General features: G+C 50.1%; 1 protein-coding gene across 5 annotated transcripts in view; it reads right to left on the bottom strand.

Moving 5' to 3' along the window:
- UBAP2 (ubiquitin associated protein 2) overlaps nt 1–17,634 on the bottom strand; it is a 1,803,012-nt gene that overhangs the window by 1,264,588 nt on the left and 520,790 nt on the right. For all 5 annotated transcript variants that reach the window (XM_078674719.1, XM_078674718.1, XM_078674717.1 and 2 more), the window contains exon 9: nt 6,749–6,801. In XM_078674719.1, coding sequence (XP_078530845.1) covers nt 6,749–6,801 — 53 coding nt within the window. The remainder of the gene's footprint in view (nt 1–6,748; nt 6,802–17,634) is intronic.

Here is a 17,634-nt window from a genome sequence, read left to right as displayed (position 1 = left end):
TGCTTCACTGTTGTGCCAGTATTTGTATTTGTATTTGCGTCCACTGTTGTGCCCCTGATTTCGTTTTCGTTGCTTCCACTGTTGTGCCCCTGATTCTTTTTGTGCTTCTACCGCCGTTTTCTCCCGCTGTTCCACCCCGCTCCCTGCCGCTGCTCCCCCGCGGCCCCACCCCCGTTTCCTTCTGTTCACCGTTCCCCTCCCCACTCGCCACCCCGCTCACGCCTCCCAGCTGCTCCTCCCTCCCACTGGATACTTAGGGTGGTGTCCGCGAGGCAGGGAGCTGTGACCGACCTGATCTCAGAGCCGGTCGCTCCACCCGCCGCGTGGCCCATCCTGAGTGTGCCCGGTCTCCGCTGCCAGTAATTGTATTTGCTTCACTGTTGAGCCAGTATTTGTATTTCGCGTCCACTGTTGTGCCCCTGATTTCGTTTTCGTTGCTTCCACTGTTGTGCCCCTGATTCTTTTTGTGCTTCTACCGCCGTTTTCTCCCGCTGTTCCACCCCGCTCCCTGCCGCTGCTCCCCCGCGGCCTCACCCCCGTTGCCTTCTGTTCACGGCTCCCCTCCCCACTCGCCACCCCGCTCCCGCCTCCTAGCTGCTCCTCCCTCGCTCCACCCCCCAATCTCCATTTATGGCAGAGTCCGCACGTACACGCAGCGGGCGCGTGCCTGGCACGCGCCCAGCGCCCGAACCCCTGGCCCCCGACTACGCCAGACCTCACGACAGACCTACGACTCTGCCACCCTCATCGCACTCAACACCGGACAGAACACCACCTGCTACCGAGCCACCCCGAAACGCACCCACGGACCCTTCACTTGCCATGCCTGCAAGTTCACCTGCCTCCGGACCGGCACCGCACCCGACAAGCCAAGCACCAGCAACAACCACCTCAAGTGCATCCTGCTCAACACCCGCTCCGTCCACAAACATACAGTCGAACTATGGAACCTGCTCGACACAACAGCACCAGACGTCGCCTTCCTCACAGAAACATGGATGAACGCCTCCTCAGCGCCCGACATCGCCATAGCCATCCCGGACGGATACAAGATCATCCGGAGAGACCGCGTCAACCAGACCGGAGGAGGTATCGCCATCGTACACAGGAACACCGTCCGCATCTCGACCTACTGCAACGACACCCTCACCGCCGCCGAACACCTCCACTTCCAGATACACACCGACCCCAAGAGGCACCTCATCTACCGACCCCCGGGACCACGCACACAATTCAGCGAAGACATCGCAGACTTCATCAGCCCGCACGCCCTCTCCTCCACGGACTACATCCTCCTAGGTGACCTCAACTTCCACCTGGAGAAAAACAACGACAGAAACACCACCACCCTGCTGGACAACCTCACCAACCTCGGACTCAAGCAACTGGTGAACACCCCCACTCACTACGCCGGCCACACGCTTGACCCAGTCTTCTCTGCCAGCAAGCACATCTCCTTCAGCCACTCCACTGGACTTCACTGGACCGATCACAGCTGCGTCCACTTCAGCTTCAAGAGAAACACGACCCTCCACCACCCACAACAGGCGCCTCGCCGGAGCTGGAGCAAGATCACCACCGAGCAGCTCACCACCTCCCTCAGCCAGAACCCGCCCGCCAGCGCATCGGACCCCAACGAAGCAGCCAGCAACCTCACACAGTGGCTGACCGCCTGCGCCGACGACCTCGCACCACTAAAGAACCCTCCCAACAGACCCAGCAGCAAAAACCCTGGTTCACCGACGAACTCAAGGACTCCAAGAAGAATTGTCGCACACTCGAGAAAGCCTGGCGCCACGACCAGACCACAGACAACATGACCGCCCTCAAGCACGCCACCCGCAAGCACCACCCGCAAGCACCACCAGCTGATCCGCACCACCAGCTGATCCGCACCACCAAGAAGACCGCATTCAAAGAACGACTGGACAACAACACCCACGACAGCAAGGAACTCTTCAGCATCGTCAAAGAGCTCTCCAACCCCAGCGCCAGAAACAACGACATCACTCCTTCGCAAGACCTCTGCGACTCACTCGCGTCGTTCTTCCACCGCAAGATCATCGACATACACAACAGCTTCGGCGCACCAACCACGCACCCAACCATCGAACCAACGCCCCCCACCACCACCCACTGCAACTGGACCCCGGTCAGACTCTAAGACACCACCCGCACGATGAACATCATCCACTCCGGATCACCTACCGACCCTTGCCCCCACCACGTCTTCAACAAGGCCGACTCCATCATCGCACCCCATCTACGGGACATCAACACCTCCTTCCACACCGCCACCTTCCCGGAGAGCTGGAAGCACGCCGAGCTCAGCGCCCTCCTGAAGAAACCAACAGCGGACCCCACCGACCTCAAGAACTTCCGCCCCATCTCGCGCCTCCCTTTTCCTGCCAAAGTCATCGAGAAAACCATCAACAGACAGCTCGCCGCCTTCCTCAAGACGAATGGATCCCTCGACCCCTCGCACTCCGGTTTCCGAGCCAACCACAGCACCGAGACCGCCCTGATCGCAGCCACCGATGACATCAAATCCCTGCTCGACAACGGGGAAACAGCAGCCCTCATCCTCCTGGACCTCTCTGCAGCGTTCGACACTGTCTGACACCGCACCCTAGTACAGCGCCTCAGCAACATAGGAATCCAAGAGAAGGCACTGGAGTGGATCATCTCGTTCCTCGCCGGAAGAACCCAGAGAGTCCGCCTCCCCCCGTTCAGATCAGAGGCCACCGAACTCATTTGCGGCGTACCACAAGGATCACTCAGCCCAACCCTCTTCAACGTCTACATGAACCCTCTCGCAGCCATCGCACGCCAACACAACCTCAACATCATCTCCTACGCCGACGACACGCAGCTGATCCTCTCCCTCACCAACGACCCCGCCACCGCCAGAACCAGCCTACACGAAGGGATGAAAGACGTCGCCGAATGGATGAAGAACAGCCGCCTGAAACTGAACTCGGACAAGACGGAAGTCCTCATCCTGGGATCATCGCCCTCCGCCTGGGACGACTCCTGGTGGCCCCCTGCCCTGGGCTCCAGTCCCAAGCCAACGGACCACGCACGCAACCTGGGCTTCATCCTGGACTCCTCCCTCTTGATGACCAGACAAGTCAACGCCGTCTCCTCATCGGTTTTCAGCACCCTGCGCCTGCTCCATAAGATCTTCCGCTGGATCACCACCGAGTCCAGGAAGACGGTCACCCAGGCACTCGTCACCAGCCGACTGGACTATGGGAACACCCTCTACGCCGGAACCACAGCCAAACTGCAGGAAAGACTCCAACGCATCCAGAACGCCTCCGCACGACTCGTCCTGGACATCCCCCGACACGGCCACATCTCCGGCCACCTGAGAGACCTGCACTGGCTTCCCGTCAGCAAGAGGATCACGTTCAGGCTCCTCACCCACCCACACAATGCTCTCCATGACCTGGGCCCCAAGTACCTCAACGACCGCCTGACCTTCTACACGCCCACCCGCCAGCTGCGATCGACCAGCCTCGCCCTCGCCGCCGTCCCACGCATCCGCAGAGCCACCGCCGGAGGAAGATCCTTGGCCTACCTGGCAGCCAAGACTTGGAACTCCCTCACCATCCACCTTCGGCTGACCCAGGACCACCTTTCCTTCAGGAAGCAACTCAAGACCTGCCTGTTCGTGCAGTAACGTATTCCCCTCCCCCCCCCCCCCCAAGCGCCTTGAGACCCTGCCGGGTGAGTAGCGCGCTATACAAATGCCATGATTGATTGATGTGAACTAATAGAGGAGAGCTTGGAGGCCGGTTCTAAAACGGACTGTGACTATGAAAAGGATCATGGATCAGAATCCAGAAATCATTTTAGTGATGGAATCCTATCAGATTACTCCTTTTCCAATAATTTTGAATAAGATGGCCATGACGCACAGCAACCTGTGTCACTGGAAGACACAGGCAGTATAGTCCCATCTGTAGTGCAGACAGGTATCGCGAAGATCACAAGAATGTTCACTTAGCAGCACCATACTAAATACCAGCCATCAATTCATCCTGTCACCTGGAGATTCTGGATATAAAGTCAATACATGCATTATTTTGCAAACTGACCACGTCCAACTCTCGGTGAATGGCCTATCTCTTGAGGAAACTCAACAGCAAATTAATTTGCAAACCGAACAGCTTACTAAAACCAGGGCCACTGGAATTATACTTCAGGGGAGCCCAAAATAATGCAGCGCAGTTGCCTAACAAAGTCAAGAAAAGGAAAATTATGCAGCATACTGTGGCAAATTTGTTTCATACTAATACTTCACTATTTTGTCATTTTTAAACGTGGTAATGCTGTCTGGGCAAATATTTCACCTCCTTTGTGCAAGTTTAACCAACAAATTCAGAGAAAAGCAACCAAAAGATTTACAGTTAACCTTTGCAAGGGTCATCCAACTGCTTGTGAGCCGAAGCTGCTACATGTTTAGCAACTTTTAATCAGTTTGAGCTAGAATGAATTATATTTTTTTTAAAATATGCAGATTATTCAGATGATAGATTATAAGCCAAATGAGGCAAATCCATAATTAAGTACAAAGAAAAGCAGAATCGCATAATTTTATTGGCCCCAACTAACATTTGTGGACTCCAGTTCACCTTGGAACTTGGGCATTTTGGGGGTCTTATACTGCTCGTGGGAACATTGTGCAAATCATTGTAGACTGCTTGGTTTTCTCGTACTATTTGCACAATACCCAACTTCCCATTCATCATAAGTATGTCCACTGTCTTTTGGCTAGGTTTGCACTATAGAAATACTGCATATATGCAACTCTGAGGCATTGCCTTAAGACCACCCAGTTTATGAAGGGGAGTTAAAATTTCAGCTTATCGTTGAACATTTCTCTGCCAAGTTTCCCAGCATTTATGAAAGACCCTCAAACAAATTTAATTTTTTTTTAGCAATTTTTTTTAAATCAAGAGGCTTCATTTTAAACAAATGATTGCTTCATGTAAAAGCAATCACAAGCACGGTGGTCTGCTGGCCTCTGCAGGTCACCATTTCTATGATGGTAGCGCTTGATAGAGGGTTGCAATTTGTGACCTACCTCATTAATATTTAGGAGGTATGTCGTATTGCCACCTACTACAAATCAGTTTTTTTGAAAACCACCCTATTAGTACATACGTCATTTTGGCAGGAGTCTAAGCACAACATGCAACCACATTTACAGATTTTCTTTCTAATCTGCCCCATACTCTCGCTCTGTTTGGAGTTTCCAAATGTAAGCTAGTGTGCAAGAAGAATACATACTGCAAAATCTGAATCACATGATGCTTTGGGTAATTACAAATTCCACTATTCCTAAACTCATTATCTTGAGTACATGTGAATAATACATAGGTTTCATTTTACCTCATGTTCATTAAACAGATTTTACACAAATTACTTGATACAAGGTCGGCACACAATGAAAAATCATAAGCTGCAGCTCTGTTGATGGTCTTGATATTGTGAAAACAACCCCCATGTATCCTTACTACCTTATAAGTGGCAGGTGCAATTGTGTATTACGTTTGTGAATCAGCCATCACGCCAAAAAGAAATTATATGAAAGTCATATCCTATTTTTATTTTAATAATTATTAATTTAATTATTATTTTAATAAGAAGTGTGGCTCAATGGTTAGAGCGGCAGACCCTAATGCAGAGGTCTAGCCCGGGACCAGTGTTCAATTCCCCGCCTCGGCGGGTCTTGGGCTCAAAAATTCCACGGACCTGATAATTCTCGCCTCGGTGCCTATTCCAATCATGGAGCCCCACTCTGCAACTCTGGGCAATAGCTTGCTTAATCTCCACAACGACCCCCACAACGCTAAGGATGCCTAGCCTCCACCTTGGGGGTGCCCAGGAGTTGACACCTCACAGGGAAAGCCAGGATGGGATCCACAGCGGTATTCGTACAAGCGCCTTGAGACCCTTGCGGGTGAGTAGTGCGCTATACAAGTATCAATTTACATTTTTTTACATCAGTTTTTTATTTCAATTATTCGTTTCTTTGAAAAAACCATTTGCACAAAATGACCACTTGCTGAACTCCAGATTTTTCCTACTTTAAAAAAAGTATATACAACATATCATAGTTCACCCAAGGCTTTCACACTTGGTTCCATCACAAGTAGGAAAACACTATACACAAATAAAAATAGGTAGCAAATGGACATACAACTTATAACATTGCAAACACTGGTAAAAATGATTTAACACCTCTACAGCTCCTAGAAGCTGGTAAGAGTGATCTTAGCACAGCAACCCTTTTATTGATGACCCTTTTAGATTTTTAAAAAATCATGCGCTATCTATGGCTTTTCAAATAATGATGTGCACAGTTGCACTATCATTAAATAGGAGTTAACTAGTGCACCTGGCTGACGTAGAACACCATCATAAGAACAATTCAATGAAAACCCAGGCATTCCTAAACAAATGCACCTTAATATTCAGCAGACCTATATACTTATTTATTAAATTGTACCATCTAAGTACCACGTTACTACTGCAATGATAGTGGACTACGAGGAGCTAAAAGAGCAGCCAACCTCTGAAATGGTAAATACAAGTGTTAAAGACAAATGTACAAAGTGAAGCACAATGAAAATGGTACCATATTAAATGGAACAGTACTATAATTAGACTTATTATAACTGAAAGATACCACAAGCTGATGCATGGGAAGATACGATAGATATTGGTTAGAACTTACATCTTCATTCCAGTCTTCTGCTGCATATTCTTCAATAGCATTTCTCCATGCACCTGTAGAATAAATTAACATTGAAAATAAGCATAATTTACATAATGTAATGCAATTTCTTAGCCATTACATGTTGGCTATTTCTGGCAAAAGGGTGGCTTTCTTTTTACTTAATTTCTGAGTGAAATCCTGAGCAGCTAAATATCACCAGTTTCCCATACAAAATAATAATCACTGCATGGAGAGTGTTTTTCATGATCATTACATATATACATACAGCGATTCACGTAACCATTATTTGATATGTATGTGCAATTATTGGCATAAAAAAATTACTCTGGAGGGGGCGTGCCTAGCCGTCTAAAATGGCGATCGCATCTCTGTAGAGCTCCGGACCCTCCGGGGGGGGGGGATTGACTTATCCTACGCCGTCCCACGGACACTGCTAGCTCGGGGACACATACAGAAGAGCCGGAGCCCCCAGAACGGAGGAGTGCGTCCATCTGCTCTGACAGCAGCCCTACACTGCAGATACTGTCTGGGGCATATCGACCACTAGACTTGAGAGGAGGCCGAGGCCAGGGCCTGGCAGGAAGATGGAGCCCGCACGCGATACAGACACTTGGGCACGATACCGCCCGGGACCTGCCCTTAGCAGGGGGATTTAGGATCTCTTTTGTCACCCACTTAACAGTGCCCCACCCGCTCCGCACCCACCCTCTAAGGACGAGCCTGCTGATGGATTCACCTGCAGGGCTGCTGCAGTGGAGCGGGCGGCCTGGCGGAGGGACTGCCCGGGGCTAGGCAGCGAGTGAGGATCATCGTTGTGTGGAAAAGGGCTTGACAAAGATCAGTGCGGTGAGTGAGGGGGCCGCGAGATCCTGCGCCAACCCACACGCTCTGCCCTGGATCTGCGGCCTGCTGGGGACCCGGGAACTACTATTACGCCACTGGAGGGGACGCAGGCCTACTCGGGGCCACACCTGGGGAGAGGTAGGGACCGGAGGTGGGACGCGGGCCTGTACGCGGCATGGCCGTCCAAGAGCGCTGCGATACAGGGCCTGAAATGGGGATAACGGTGGCGGAGTATCTTGGCTCCGCTCCCACGCCGCCTTTCATGTGTCTTTCACACCGCCGAGAGTCAAGTGCGCCATAGGTGATTGCCGGAAGCCTGTAGCGGAGGGACACGCACCCCGCACACCGGGTCGCCGCCGGGGGAGGGGGCGCGCAACTGGAAAGGAGTAGTGACATGCCAGGAGGACCTACAGAGGACTGTAACAGTGCCAGGTACTGTGACACGGTCCCATATCGATTCCTGCAATCTGCCCCTGAGCCTCGTGGGCTGAGAGGTGCACCGGGGTGCACCCTTTGCTGACCGCAAGCTGATTTGGCCTGGAGGGATACAGGATTGGCCTGAGTGCCCAAAGTAAATTGCAGGGCAGTTGCGGAGATCTCTCCTCCCACCTTCACCTGTAGTACAGAGCTCCCTTGGCACTTAAAACACCACCTTTTACCGGGATACAGCAACGCATGAAGTGTTTCCCTGAGGCAGACTGAGCCTACTCTGCATGTGGTGAGACACCACATTCAGCGAAGAACGTACAGTGGGATGCCGCTGTGTTGTGCACAGTAACCATCATACAGGTGAGACCACGCCATTGGGCACTGACCAGAGGTCTCCCCTACCAACTTTAGGGCACCACTGTCCACTAGCGCTAGACCCATTAGCCTTGCCTGGAATTACACAGCGGGACACCGGCTAACCTACCATTTACCCCACCGTCCATACTCATTCAGCATGCGCTGAAAGACAATAAGGCTGCGCCATACCACTACCCGAGACATTACCGACACCCCCTCGGGCTCGACCACAGAGGCAGACTAGTACGGAGCCTGGTAGCAACGTTACATCATGGACAGGGTGCGTGCGAAGAAGCTGGAAGGACAACAAGGATCTGACCCCTCTCCTCCCATGACAGACCACACTAGTCAGCTCTCATCGCCTGGGGCAGCATCTACTGGACACGCAGAGGGACCACCTGATAAACTGGACCTCATTCTCAAAGAGATCCGAGACTCTAGAACGGCGCTGGAACTACAGATGGGTACGCTCACCACGGGACTAATGCTACTAAGGGCAGACCACAAAAAGCTGGCTGACACAGTCAAGGACCACGGACAATCTATCACAGACCTCACCCCCAGAGTGGTGGACCACTCGCCCACCTTGCAACAACTCCAGCAGCAGATGACAACACTCATGGACCGGGTGGAGGATGCGGAGGGCAGAAATAGACGCAATAATATCCGCGTCATTGGACTGCCGGAACGCTCTGAAGGGAGTAAGGCGGCAGACTTCATGGAGACATGGTTCAAAGTCCATGTGGCATCTGAGGGGCTTCTCCGTACGTTTGCGAGGAACGGGTCCATAGAATCCAGACAGGACAATCCAGACCTGGCGCGACGCTCCGATCCGCCCTCTGATCGCAAAAATCCTCATTTATAGAGATCGCGACATCTTACTACAGAAAGCAAGAAAAAAGGCACTAATCCAGTTAAAAAACCACCGTATATCCTTGTACCCCGACTACACCGTGTTGGTGCAGAGAGAGATCATCCTACCATGCTGTAAAGAAAAAAATTCAGAAAGGACAACTCAAATACACACTCTTATATCCAGCCCAGCTGAAGGTTATACATGACAAAAAGACCCACTTTTTTGAAAGTCCAGCAGATGTTGAGGAATGGATGGAAGTTATGTGCATTGGTTCTAGTCAAATCAGCCACCCAGACTTCTCACAGGAGTCAGACAAAAACTGACCTCTCATCGTTCCCAGAATCCCAACCGAAGTAAAGGAGGCGATGGCCCATCGCGGGAACAACGACGATGGGACCAGGAAGGAGCGATTGAGGTTGCTGGTGCATTCCGTGACGACTAACAAAATTTCTACTGATCCAGAGGACAGTACTATTCATTAGGACTCCGAGCACAGTGCAACTCTCTTCCCCACAATCAGACCCAGGGCAGCCGATGACATGGTTGATAACTTAACACAGATGAGTCAGCAATACCCGAGACTGATGCTGCGGTATTGGTCCTTGCAGCTGGCACGGGCACTGCCCCTGAGAGACTATAGTATCCTTTTGCTTGTAAAGATTTATATGCATGCTGATGCAGTACATTGCCCTTTAGCAGTGAATGTGGGAACCTGGAGGGAAAGCTTGGGCATTTGGCTCTTTCTGTTGTGGCGAAGAGGTCTTTTTGCGGTTGGCCCCAATACTGGAAGCATTGGAGGACTTGTGGCTAGAGTTTCCAATCATGGACTTGTTGGAGCCTCTTGCAGAAGAGATCTGTAAAGTTGTTGTCAACTCCTAGGAAATATTCCGCTAACAGGTAGTATTGGAAATGCCACTTCCAAATGGTAAGAGCTAACTAGGAAAGCTGCTGGAATGTGGTGCCCCCTTGCTTTTGCAGACACTACATGGCTGTCACGTTGTCTGTTTTGATGAGGATAACCTTTCCAATTAGGTTAGGAAGGAAGGGTTTCAGAACTCGCTGAAAAGCTAGCAACTCCAGGTGATCTATGTGGAGAAACCTCACTGGGTGTCGAGTGACCCTGGACAGTGAGATTTTGAGAATGTGCTCTCCATCTCATTAGGGAGGAGTCTGCTACTGTCCTCTGCAAAACGGAGTCAAGGAAAGGCCTCCCCTTTAACAGGTTTTTGCTGTTCCACCACTGCACAGAGTGGGAAGCTTGATGGCAGACCAACACTGGATCTTCATATTGACTCTCCACTCGAGTCCATTGCTGTGATAAGCATGCCTGCAATGGACAGATGTTCAGTATGGCATGAGGTATCTATGGCTATTCATGAAGCTATCATGCCGAGTAGAAGCATGACTGTTCTTACTGTTACGTGTTGACCTGGTTGAAAGTGGGGCATGAGTGCCTGGATTGCTTGTACCCTGACAGCTTTCAGGAAAGTAATACCTAGTTGTGAATTGAGAATTTCCCCTAGGTAAGGTTTTATTTGAAAGGTTTGGAGGTTGTACTTTAAGACCTTGATGGTAAAATCAAGTTGGTGAAGTAGGTTTATGGTGGCCTGCGTGTGCTGAAGGCAGTTTAGATTAGGTGCGCTTTATATGAGCCAATCAAGATATGGAAAGACATGTATGCTTTGCCTGTACAGGTGAGCAGTTACTACAGCAAGACATTTGGTCAAGACCGTGGGCGAGGTAGGCACCCCACATGGGAGCACTTTGAATTGGAAGACCATTTATTAGAAACCCTCAATAATGTCGATGTGCACCTTTGAGATTGAGTGCGGCCATTAAGTAGCCTTGTTGTAACAATGGGATATCTTGAGGAGTGACCATGTGAAAGTACTCTGTGAGAATGTATTTGTTTAGGGGTGTGGGGTCCAGATTGGTCTGAGGGACCCGTCCTGTTTGAAACTAAGGAAGAATAGTGAATAGGCCCTCATGCCCTGTTGGTGGAGTGGAACAGGCTGTATAGCTCCTTTTTAGGTCGTGCCAGCGCAGCGCGCATGCGTTGCTCCATGGGGAGGCTTCTTGTAAGTACTCCAAACTTTCCCGAGGCCTGTGCAAAAGCAGTATCATGGTTGTTGGGCTCATGCTAACTTAGCGATGTCGAAAATCTCCCTATCGGCCACGTGACAGCAACAACATAATTCTTGGTAATACCATCACCCATCCACAGATGGGGAAATTGGTCAAATTATGGCATTCAGGAGATTGTAATTCAACAATCCTGATATGCTGCACAAAATGTCCATGCGGTCTGATGTATATAGGAAGAACAGAACGTAAAATCATGTTCGGAATAACAAAACACAAAAGCATGATATGAAACGAACACTAAATCCAATATAGTTGCACATTGCTGAAACACAAACACAATATAGCCCAACTAAGATTTCTCATTTTGGAGATTTTATAAACCAGCCCAGAAAAAGATAATTGTAAATTATCACAAAGAGATCTGGTGGATAAAGAAGTTCAATATAATGACTCCAAACGAGTTGAATGAAAAATGGATATGGTTTGTTTTTTGCAACAGTTGTCCAATTTCCTGAGTGAAATTGTTTGGAATTTTTGTTATTCATATAGTTCATAATGTCACATGTCAATTGCAGCATATTTGTATGCAGTAACTAGTGAGACATCTCTGCATCATACATTGTTAGATCACACTTGTATACTAACTCGTTTGCCATTGGTTATTATTTAGTACTTTAGTTCATATGATTTGGCTTGAGGCTGTTCTTTTTGTTTCTTAAGTCCTGTTTATATCATCCCTTAGCACAGTGACTATGAGATACAATTTCATAATTTTCACTCGTTTTTCATTAGTACTTTTTTGCATTCTGGCACTTTGTTTTCTTCCCAAAAATCTGTTGTTGAGCACCATCTTCACTTTTTACCAACATCCTTCGAGCGTTACAGTTTCTTACATCTGGTGTTTTTTAGTTTGTCTTTATCGATTGAGTTTTGATAGTGTGCCAACTGTTCGATATTTGCCATCTTGCACCTGGATGATGCAATCAGGCGTTGAAGCACACCCGGAGCACGCTATGAAGCATGCCACCAACTAGGTTGGTGGGTGAGGGCTTTATGAACACACTCACCAGGTGTTCCCACTCCGTGATGAAACATACCAGAGTCTTCTTGTTTTTGTAATCTTAAATAAATATGAGCTAGTCTCCTTTTGATTAAATCACATATTACCCCGGGGATAAGGACTAGCTATCTGGTCCTCTCTCTCTCTCTTGATTCCGCACCATTTAAAAATTAGTGGCATATGGGTCCAATAATAAGCTATTTCAGCAATTTTAAAAATAACTTCTTGTTTGCACGGGACACATTTAAAAATGGTGACAGTTCACTGCTTTCCTTACCGGCAGATGCAATGGAAATTAGGGCTTCTTTCCACTTTAAAAACAGCAGTGAACTGGGGCGTGGCTTGGCTGCAGAGCGGAATGGCTGCCTGAAACCGCAGCTTTGCCGATCGAGCTAATTAATCCGTCATTTATCGGCGATTCTGGTGTGGAGCCTCGGACCCTAAGACCCCAGGAGCAAGCGCGAAGACATAAGGACTGCCTGGCGGAAATTTGGGATTCGTAACGTGAGCCGGCGAGCAGAAATCACAGGCTGGCCGTGAGCGGAGGAGAGGCCTGGCGAACGAGCGGAAGCCGGGAGCTGGCGTGAGTCCACAGCCCGGGGGAGAGCAGCGCTACGCCGCGGACGGGCGGACTGCCAGACGGGTGGGTCCTGCGGCCACGGACTACCGGCGCGACCCCAACCGTCGGAGATACCAGCGGACTGGGGCATATGCAGCGCTACAATAGACGTGCGAAAGGAGAGCTGAAACAAGCGGAGAAGACCCTGCGCTGCATCGCGCTCCGAGGAATCAGGCGAGCCACTGAAGATACGCGGTAAGAACACGAGCTGCGGACTGGGGTGGCTGCTGGCATGCGGCCTGGACCCAAGCAGGTGGGCGCTATCTGCTGTAGAGCCCTGCACTTACCGGAAAACTACATTTGCGCTGGGGCATCGAGACTGTACCGGTCCCTAGGTGGTGAGAAATCAGGCGGCCATGTTGGCTGAAGCAGTGTAGCTGTCGACGAGTGCACACAAGCTGCTAACCCCTAGCGGGATAATACTTGAAGCCTACAGCATACGCACTGAAGCTGTAACACAAACGGCGACCTGATACACCGTGGCACCCGGTTGACCAGAGGCGGGGTCTGCTGCGGAGCGGAGCACTTGCTCACGGCGCCTGGGAACAGAGAAAAAAAGGCGCAAACGTCCATTTTGTCCTTCACGCGTTCCGACGCAGAAACCTACTGGGAAGGTCTGTGTGACATTTGGCGTAATAGGGGTCTGCATCATTGGGAGCGGTGAGGAAAGCTACGAGCTACTGAGAAAAGGGCCGCCTGAGACAGGAGGCCGCCCCGGGGACACACACCAGACGCGTATATATAGGTGGAGGTGCCGTGCTACGCGGACAAAGTGGAGAATAGCCCTGCTGGTGGTGGGGTGCACAAGCCATTGCTGTTGGAATATATCGGCGACAGTGTGCAGAGACCTTTGAAGAGGCGAGATCCTGGCTGTATACTGTTGAGGCACCGTCACACCTACCTAAAAGCTGCGTCAATAAGCGACAATGGGCAAGCCGGACACGAGGCAGCCGAGACTCACCTTTGACAAAACCAAACAGAAAACTGCTGGACAAGAACAACAAGAGGATGAAGTGTCAAAGGAAGTCCAGAGAGGCTCGCAGGCAGCGGACATAAAATCCATGTTCCAGGAATTAAAAACAAGCCTGCAGGGCATAGATCACAAGATGGACGACTTGGCCGCACGCATGGACAGCATCACCAAAAGAATGGACAAACAGGAGGGGAGAGTAGGGGTGCTAGAAACGCGAGTGACTGAAACAGAAGAAAGTCAAACTGACCTGGACAAAAAAAAATACGTGGCATGGACAAAGTGCTGGCGCTAATCCAACAAAAGAACGAGGGTTTGGAGGCGCGCTCGAGGCGCAACAACATCCGAATCACGGGCGTGGCGGAATCGACAGATATTACCAGCATGGAACTGTATGACGAAGAGATGATGAAAGATCTTTTTGGATCGGGGCTTTCACAGATGTTCCTGGTGGAAAGGCACACAGAACACTTGGACCCAAACCCAAACCAGGTGCACCACCCAGGCCCATTATAGCGCGCGTCTTGAACTATAGAGACCGAGACACGATATTGCGCATGGCAAGAGATATGAAGGATCTGCAGTATAAGGGCAATCGCATCGCAATAGACCCGGATTTCACCATGCAGGTTCAGGCAGCTAGGAGGGAATTCGTACCGGCGAAGAAGATATTCTAGCAAATAGGCACTAAATATTCGCTAATCTATCCTGCGAAACTTAGAGTGCAGGGCCCAGGCAGACCATCTTTCTTTGTGGACGCAAAAGCTGCGTTGCAATATGCGAAACAACTGGCAAGAGATCAAAAAAAATCAGGCACACTCTGAGGAACCGGAAGCGCAGGAGAGTAAGTGACGTTGAGTAAATACTGGAGGTGCGGTTCAGAAATTGCACTGTGACCGCCTGCAAGTGTCCAGAATGCCTGACTGGAGTACTGAGGGTTCGCCATGTGCAGATAAGTTACCACGCTCATGTACGCGCATGGGGGTGGGGGGTCCTTGAGCGGGCACACCCAGGCCAGCGCTCGATCACCCGGGCAAAAGTACAGGGTTAGTAGTAGACCAGCCTGCGTACCCCAGGGGATGATTCCCATTGCTTTGTTACTGAAGAAGACTTTTGATGATGTTTTGGTAGTCGGGGGGGGGGGGGGGGGGGGAGGAGTGTTGGGGGGGAATTGCACAACCTAATTGGGGGGTTGGAGCGGGTCGGGACTGCGATGACTTAAGGTTGGGATGTTATGATGTTTTATGTTTGTTTTTAAGCAACAAGTCGTATGAAGCGAGTAATTGCGCTACGTTGGATGCTGGAAAGCCCGGGTTGCCTGGTCGGCAACGACATCATGTAATGTACTATGGTTGGTTAGACATGTTGCAGCCGGAGAAATTGTTGGGATGTGCCACACTATTCACATGGAGACAGGAATATGGGAAGTTGTATGGATATGATACGATTTGGGGAACATATATCTCACTAATGCAGACGTGAAGCAAATAAAATGTCTACCCTGGAATGTGAGAGGCATGAATGATAGACGAAAGTCTAGATTGGTGCAAGCTTTCTTACTTAGAAAGGATATAGACATATGCTTCCTGCAAGAGACTCACCTGACTGCCAATGCCGCACACTTGCTCAGACACAATAGATGGGGTGAGATTGTACATGCGTCATACTCTAACTACTCACGTGGGGTGGCTATAATGGTAAAACGGGGTCTACAATGGAAAACATTTAAGGAAGTCAAAGACGATGAAGGCAGATTCATACTGTTGGTGGGGACGTTGTGTGGGCTGAGAATAGTGTTGGTGAATGTCTATGGCCCTAATGACAACAAGCCTGATTTCTATTGTGATCTATGGCATAAGATTCAGACTCGTGGCCCGGCCGCGATTATGTGGGGTGGTGATTACAATGTTGTGCTGTCGGACACCATGGACAGACAGGGGGCAGTCAGAGAACACCACCCTAGGGCAGCAGATGCGCTGGGTGATATCATAACTGATGCACAATTGGTAGATTCATAGAGGGCGTTACACCCCGGGACCCGGGAGGGTACATGCTTAACGTTGCATAGAGCTGCATGGTCCAGACTGGACTATTGGCTTTTGTCCAGGGACATCCACGGCTTAACAATTGAGGTAACACACCTGCCGCGGTCACTGTCCGATCATGCCCCAGTCTGTCTGACACTGTCTACTCCATCACAATATGTCCAACAGTTCAGTTGGAGATTCCCTTCCCGGGCACTTCGAGATCAGGTATTCAAGCAAGAGCTGAGAGACAAGTTGGAGGAGTACTTTGAGCTCAACGAAGGCTCAGTGGATTCCCCAGGCACACTATGGGAGGCTTGCAAGGTGGTGACGAGAGGGTACTGCATGTCGCTGAAAACTGGGGTACTCAGATCAATAAGAGACAACTTAAGTAAATTAGAGGCGGAACTAGCTGCGCTCGAATCTATACTAACTGAAGCGCCAACAGATAGGGTTCGTGCTGATTTCAGAGTGAAACTTAATCAATACCAGGAAGAGGCGGACAGGGAAGTGGCGTATCTGGCCAAAGATAGTCAGGCTAGATGATATGTTGAGGGCGACCGGGCTGGGCGGACACCTGCGAACATGCTTCGAGCGCCAAGAGGATTGGACTATGTCTTGGAACTCAGGGATGGGGGAGGCGACACGGTCAGGGAGCCTCATGCCATACTTAATGTCATGACTAATTACTACAAGACACTATACACTTCCAGGGTGACGCCGGACGACCAGGTCCTAACAGATTATCTGGACACCATAGCCTTAGCGTGGTTTAACGATGGGGCCAGACAGTATATGGATTTACCGTTCACACAAGATGACATAAGAGCGATAATAGCTAGCTTGTCACCAGGCAAAGCACCAGGTCTCGACGCGCTAACGGCAGACTTCTATAAAGAATATACGGACATCCTGGTACCCAGACTGCACAGGGTCTTTGAGGAAGCATTTGAATCAGGCGATGCGCGAGGCGATGATAACCGCACTGCTTAAACCTGATAAGGACCCCACTAACCCGGATTCCTATCGCCCACTTTCGCTAATAAATATAGATGCCAAAATATATGCGAAGTTGCTTGCGGACCGCCTTAAATACATGTTGCCGCAAATAGCGCTCTCCGATCAATCAGGATTTGTACTGAAGAGATCCACTTCGCATAATTTGAGGGTACTGTTTGGGCTCCTGCACTACCTAGACCCCAAGGTGCAAGCCGCAGCCGCATTATTGGATGCGACAAAAGCATTTGACTCCCTTGAGTGGAAGTTTCTGCTTACACTTTTTACCCGTATGGGGTTCAGTCCGTTGTTCGCTAAACGAATCAGCATACTATACAACAACCCGACCGCTAGAGTGCGGGTAAATGGACAGATCTCTGCTCCTATCCCTATTACCAGAGGGACTAGACAAGGGTGTCCACTGTCACCATTGTTGTTCGCTATTGCAACCGAACCACTTGCAGCACGCATGCGTCAACATCATACTCAGCGAAGCATTGGCTTTACATCGCGCGGCCTGCTCATATCCATGTACGCCGACGATGTCACCATATACATGATGAATCCGGCAGAGAACTTTGACCCGCTGATGAGAGAGGTGATACGTTACAGTGGGCTCACTGGTATAAACAAACTGGTCGAAA

Source organism: Lissotriton helveticus, chromosome 2_1 (assembly GCF_964261635.1).
Source record: "Lissotriton helveticus chromosome 2_1, aLisHel1.1, whole genome shotgun sequence".
Taxonomy (NCBI): domain Eukaryota; kingdom Metazoa; phylum Chordata; class Amphibia; order Caudata; family Salamandridae; genus Lissotriton; species Lissotriton helveticus.
The sequence above is the reverse complement of the archived record's forward strand: the minus strand, read 5'-3'. Positions and strand labels throughout refer to the sequence as shown.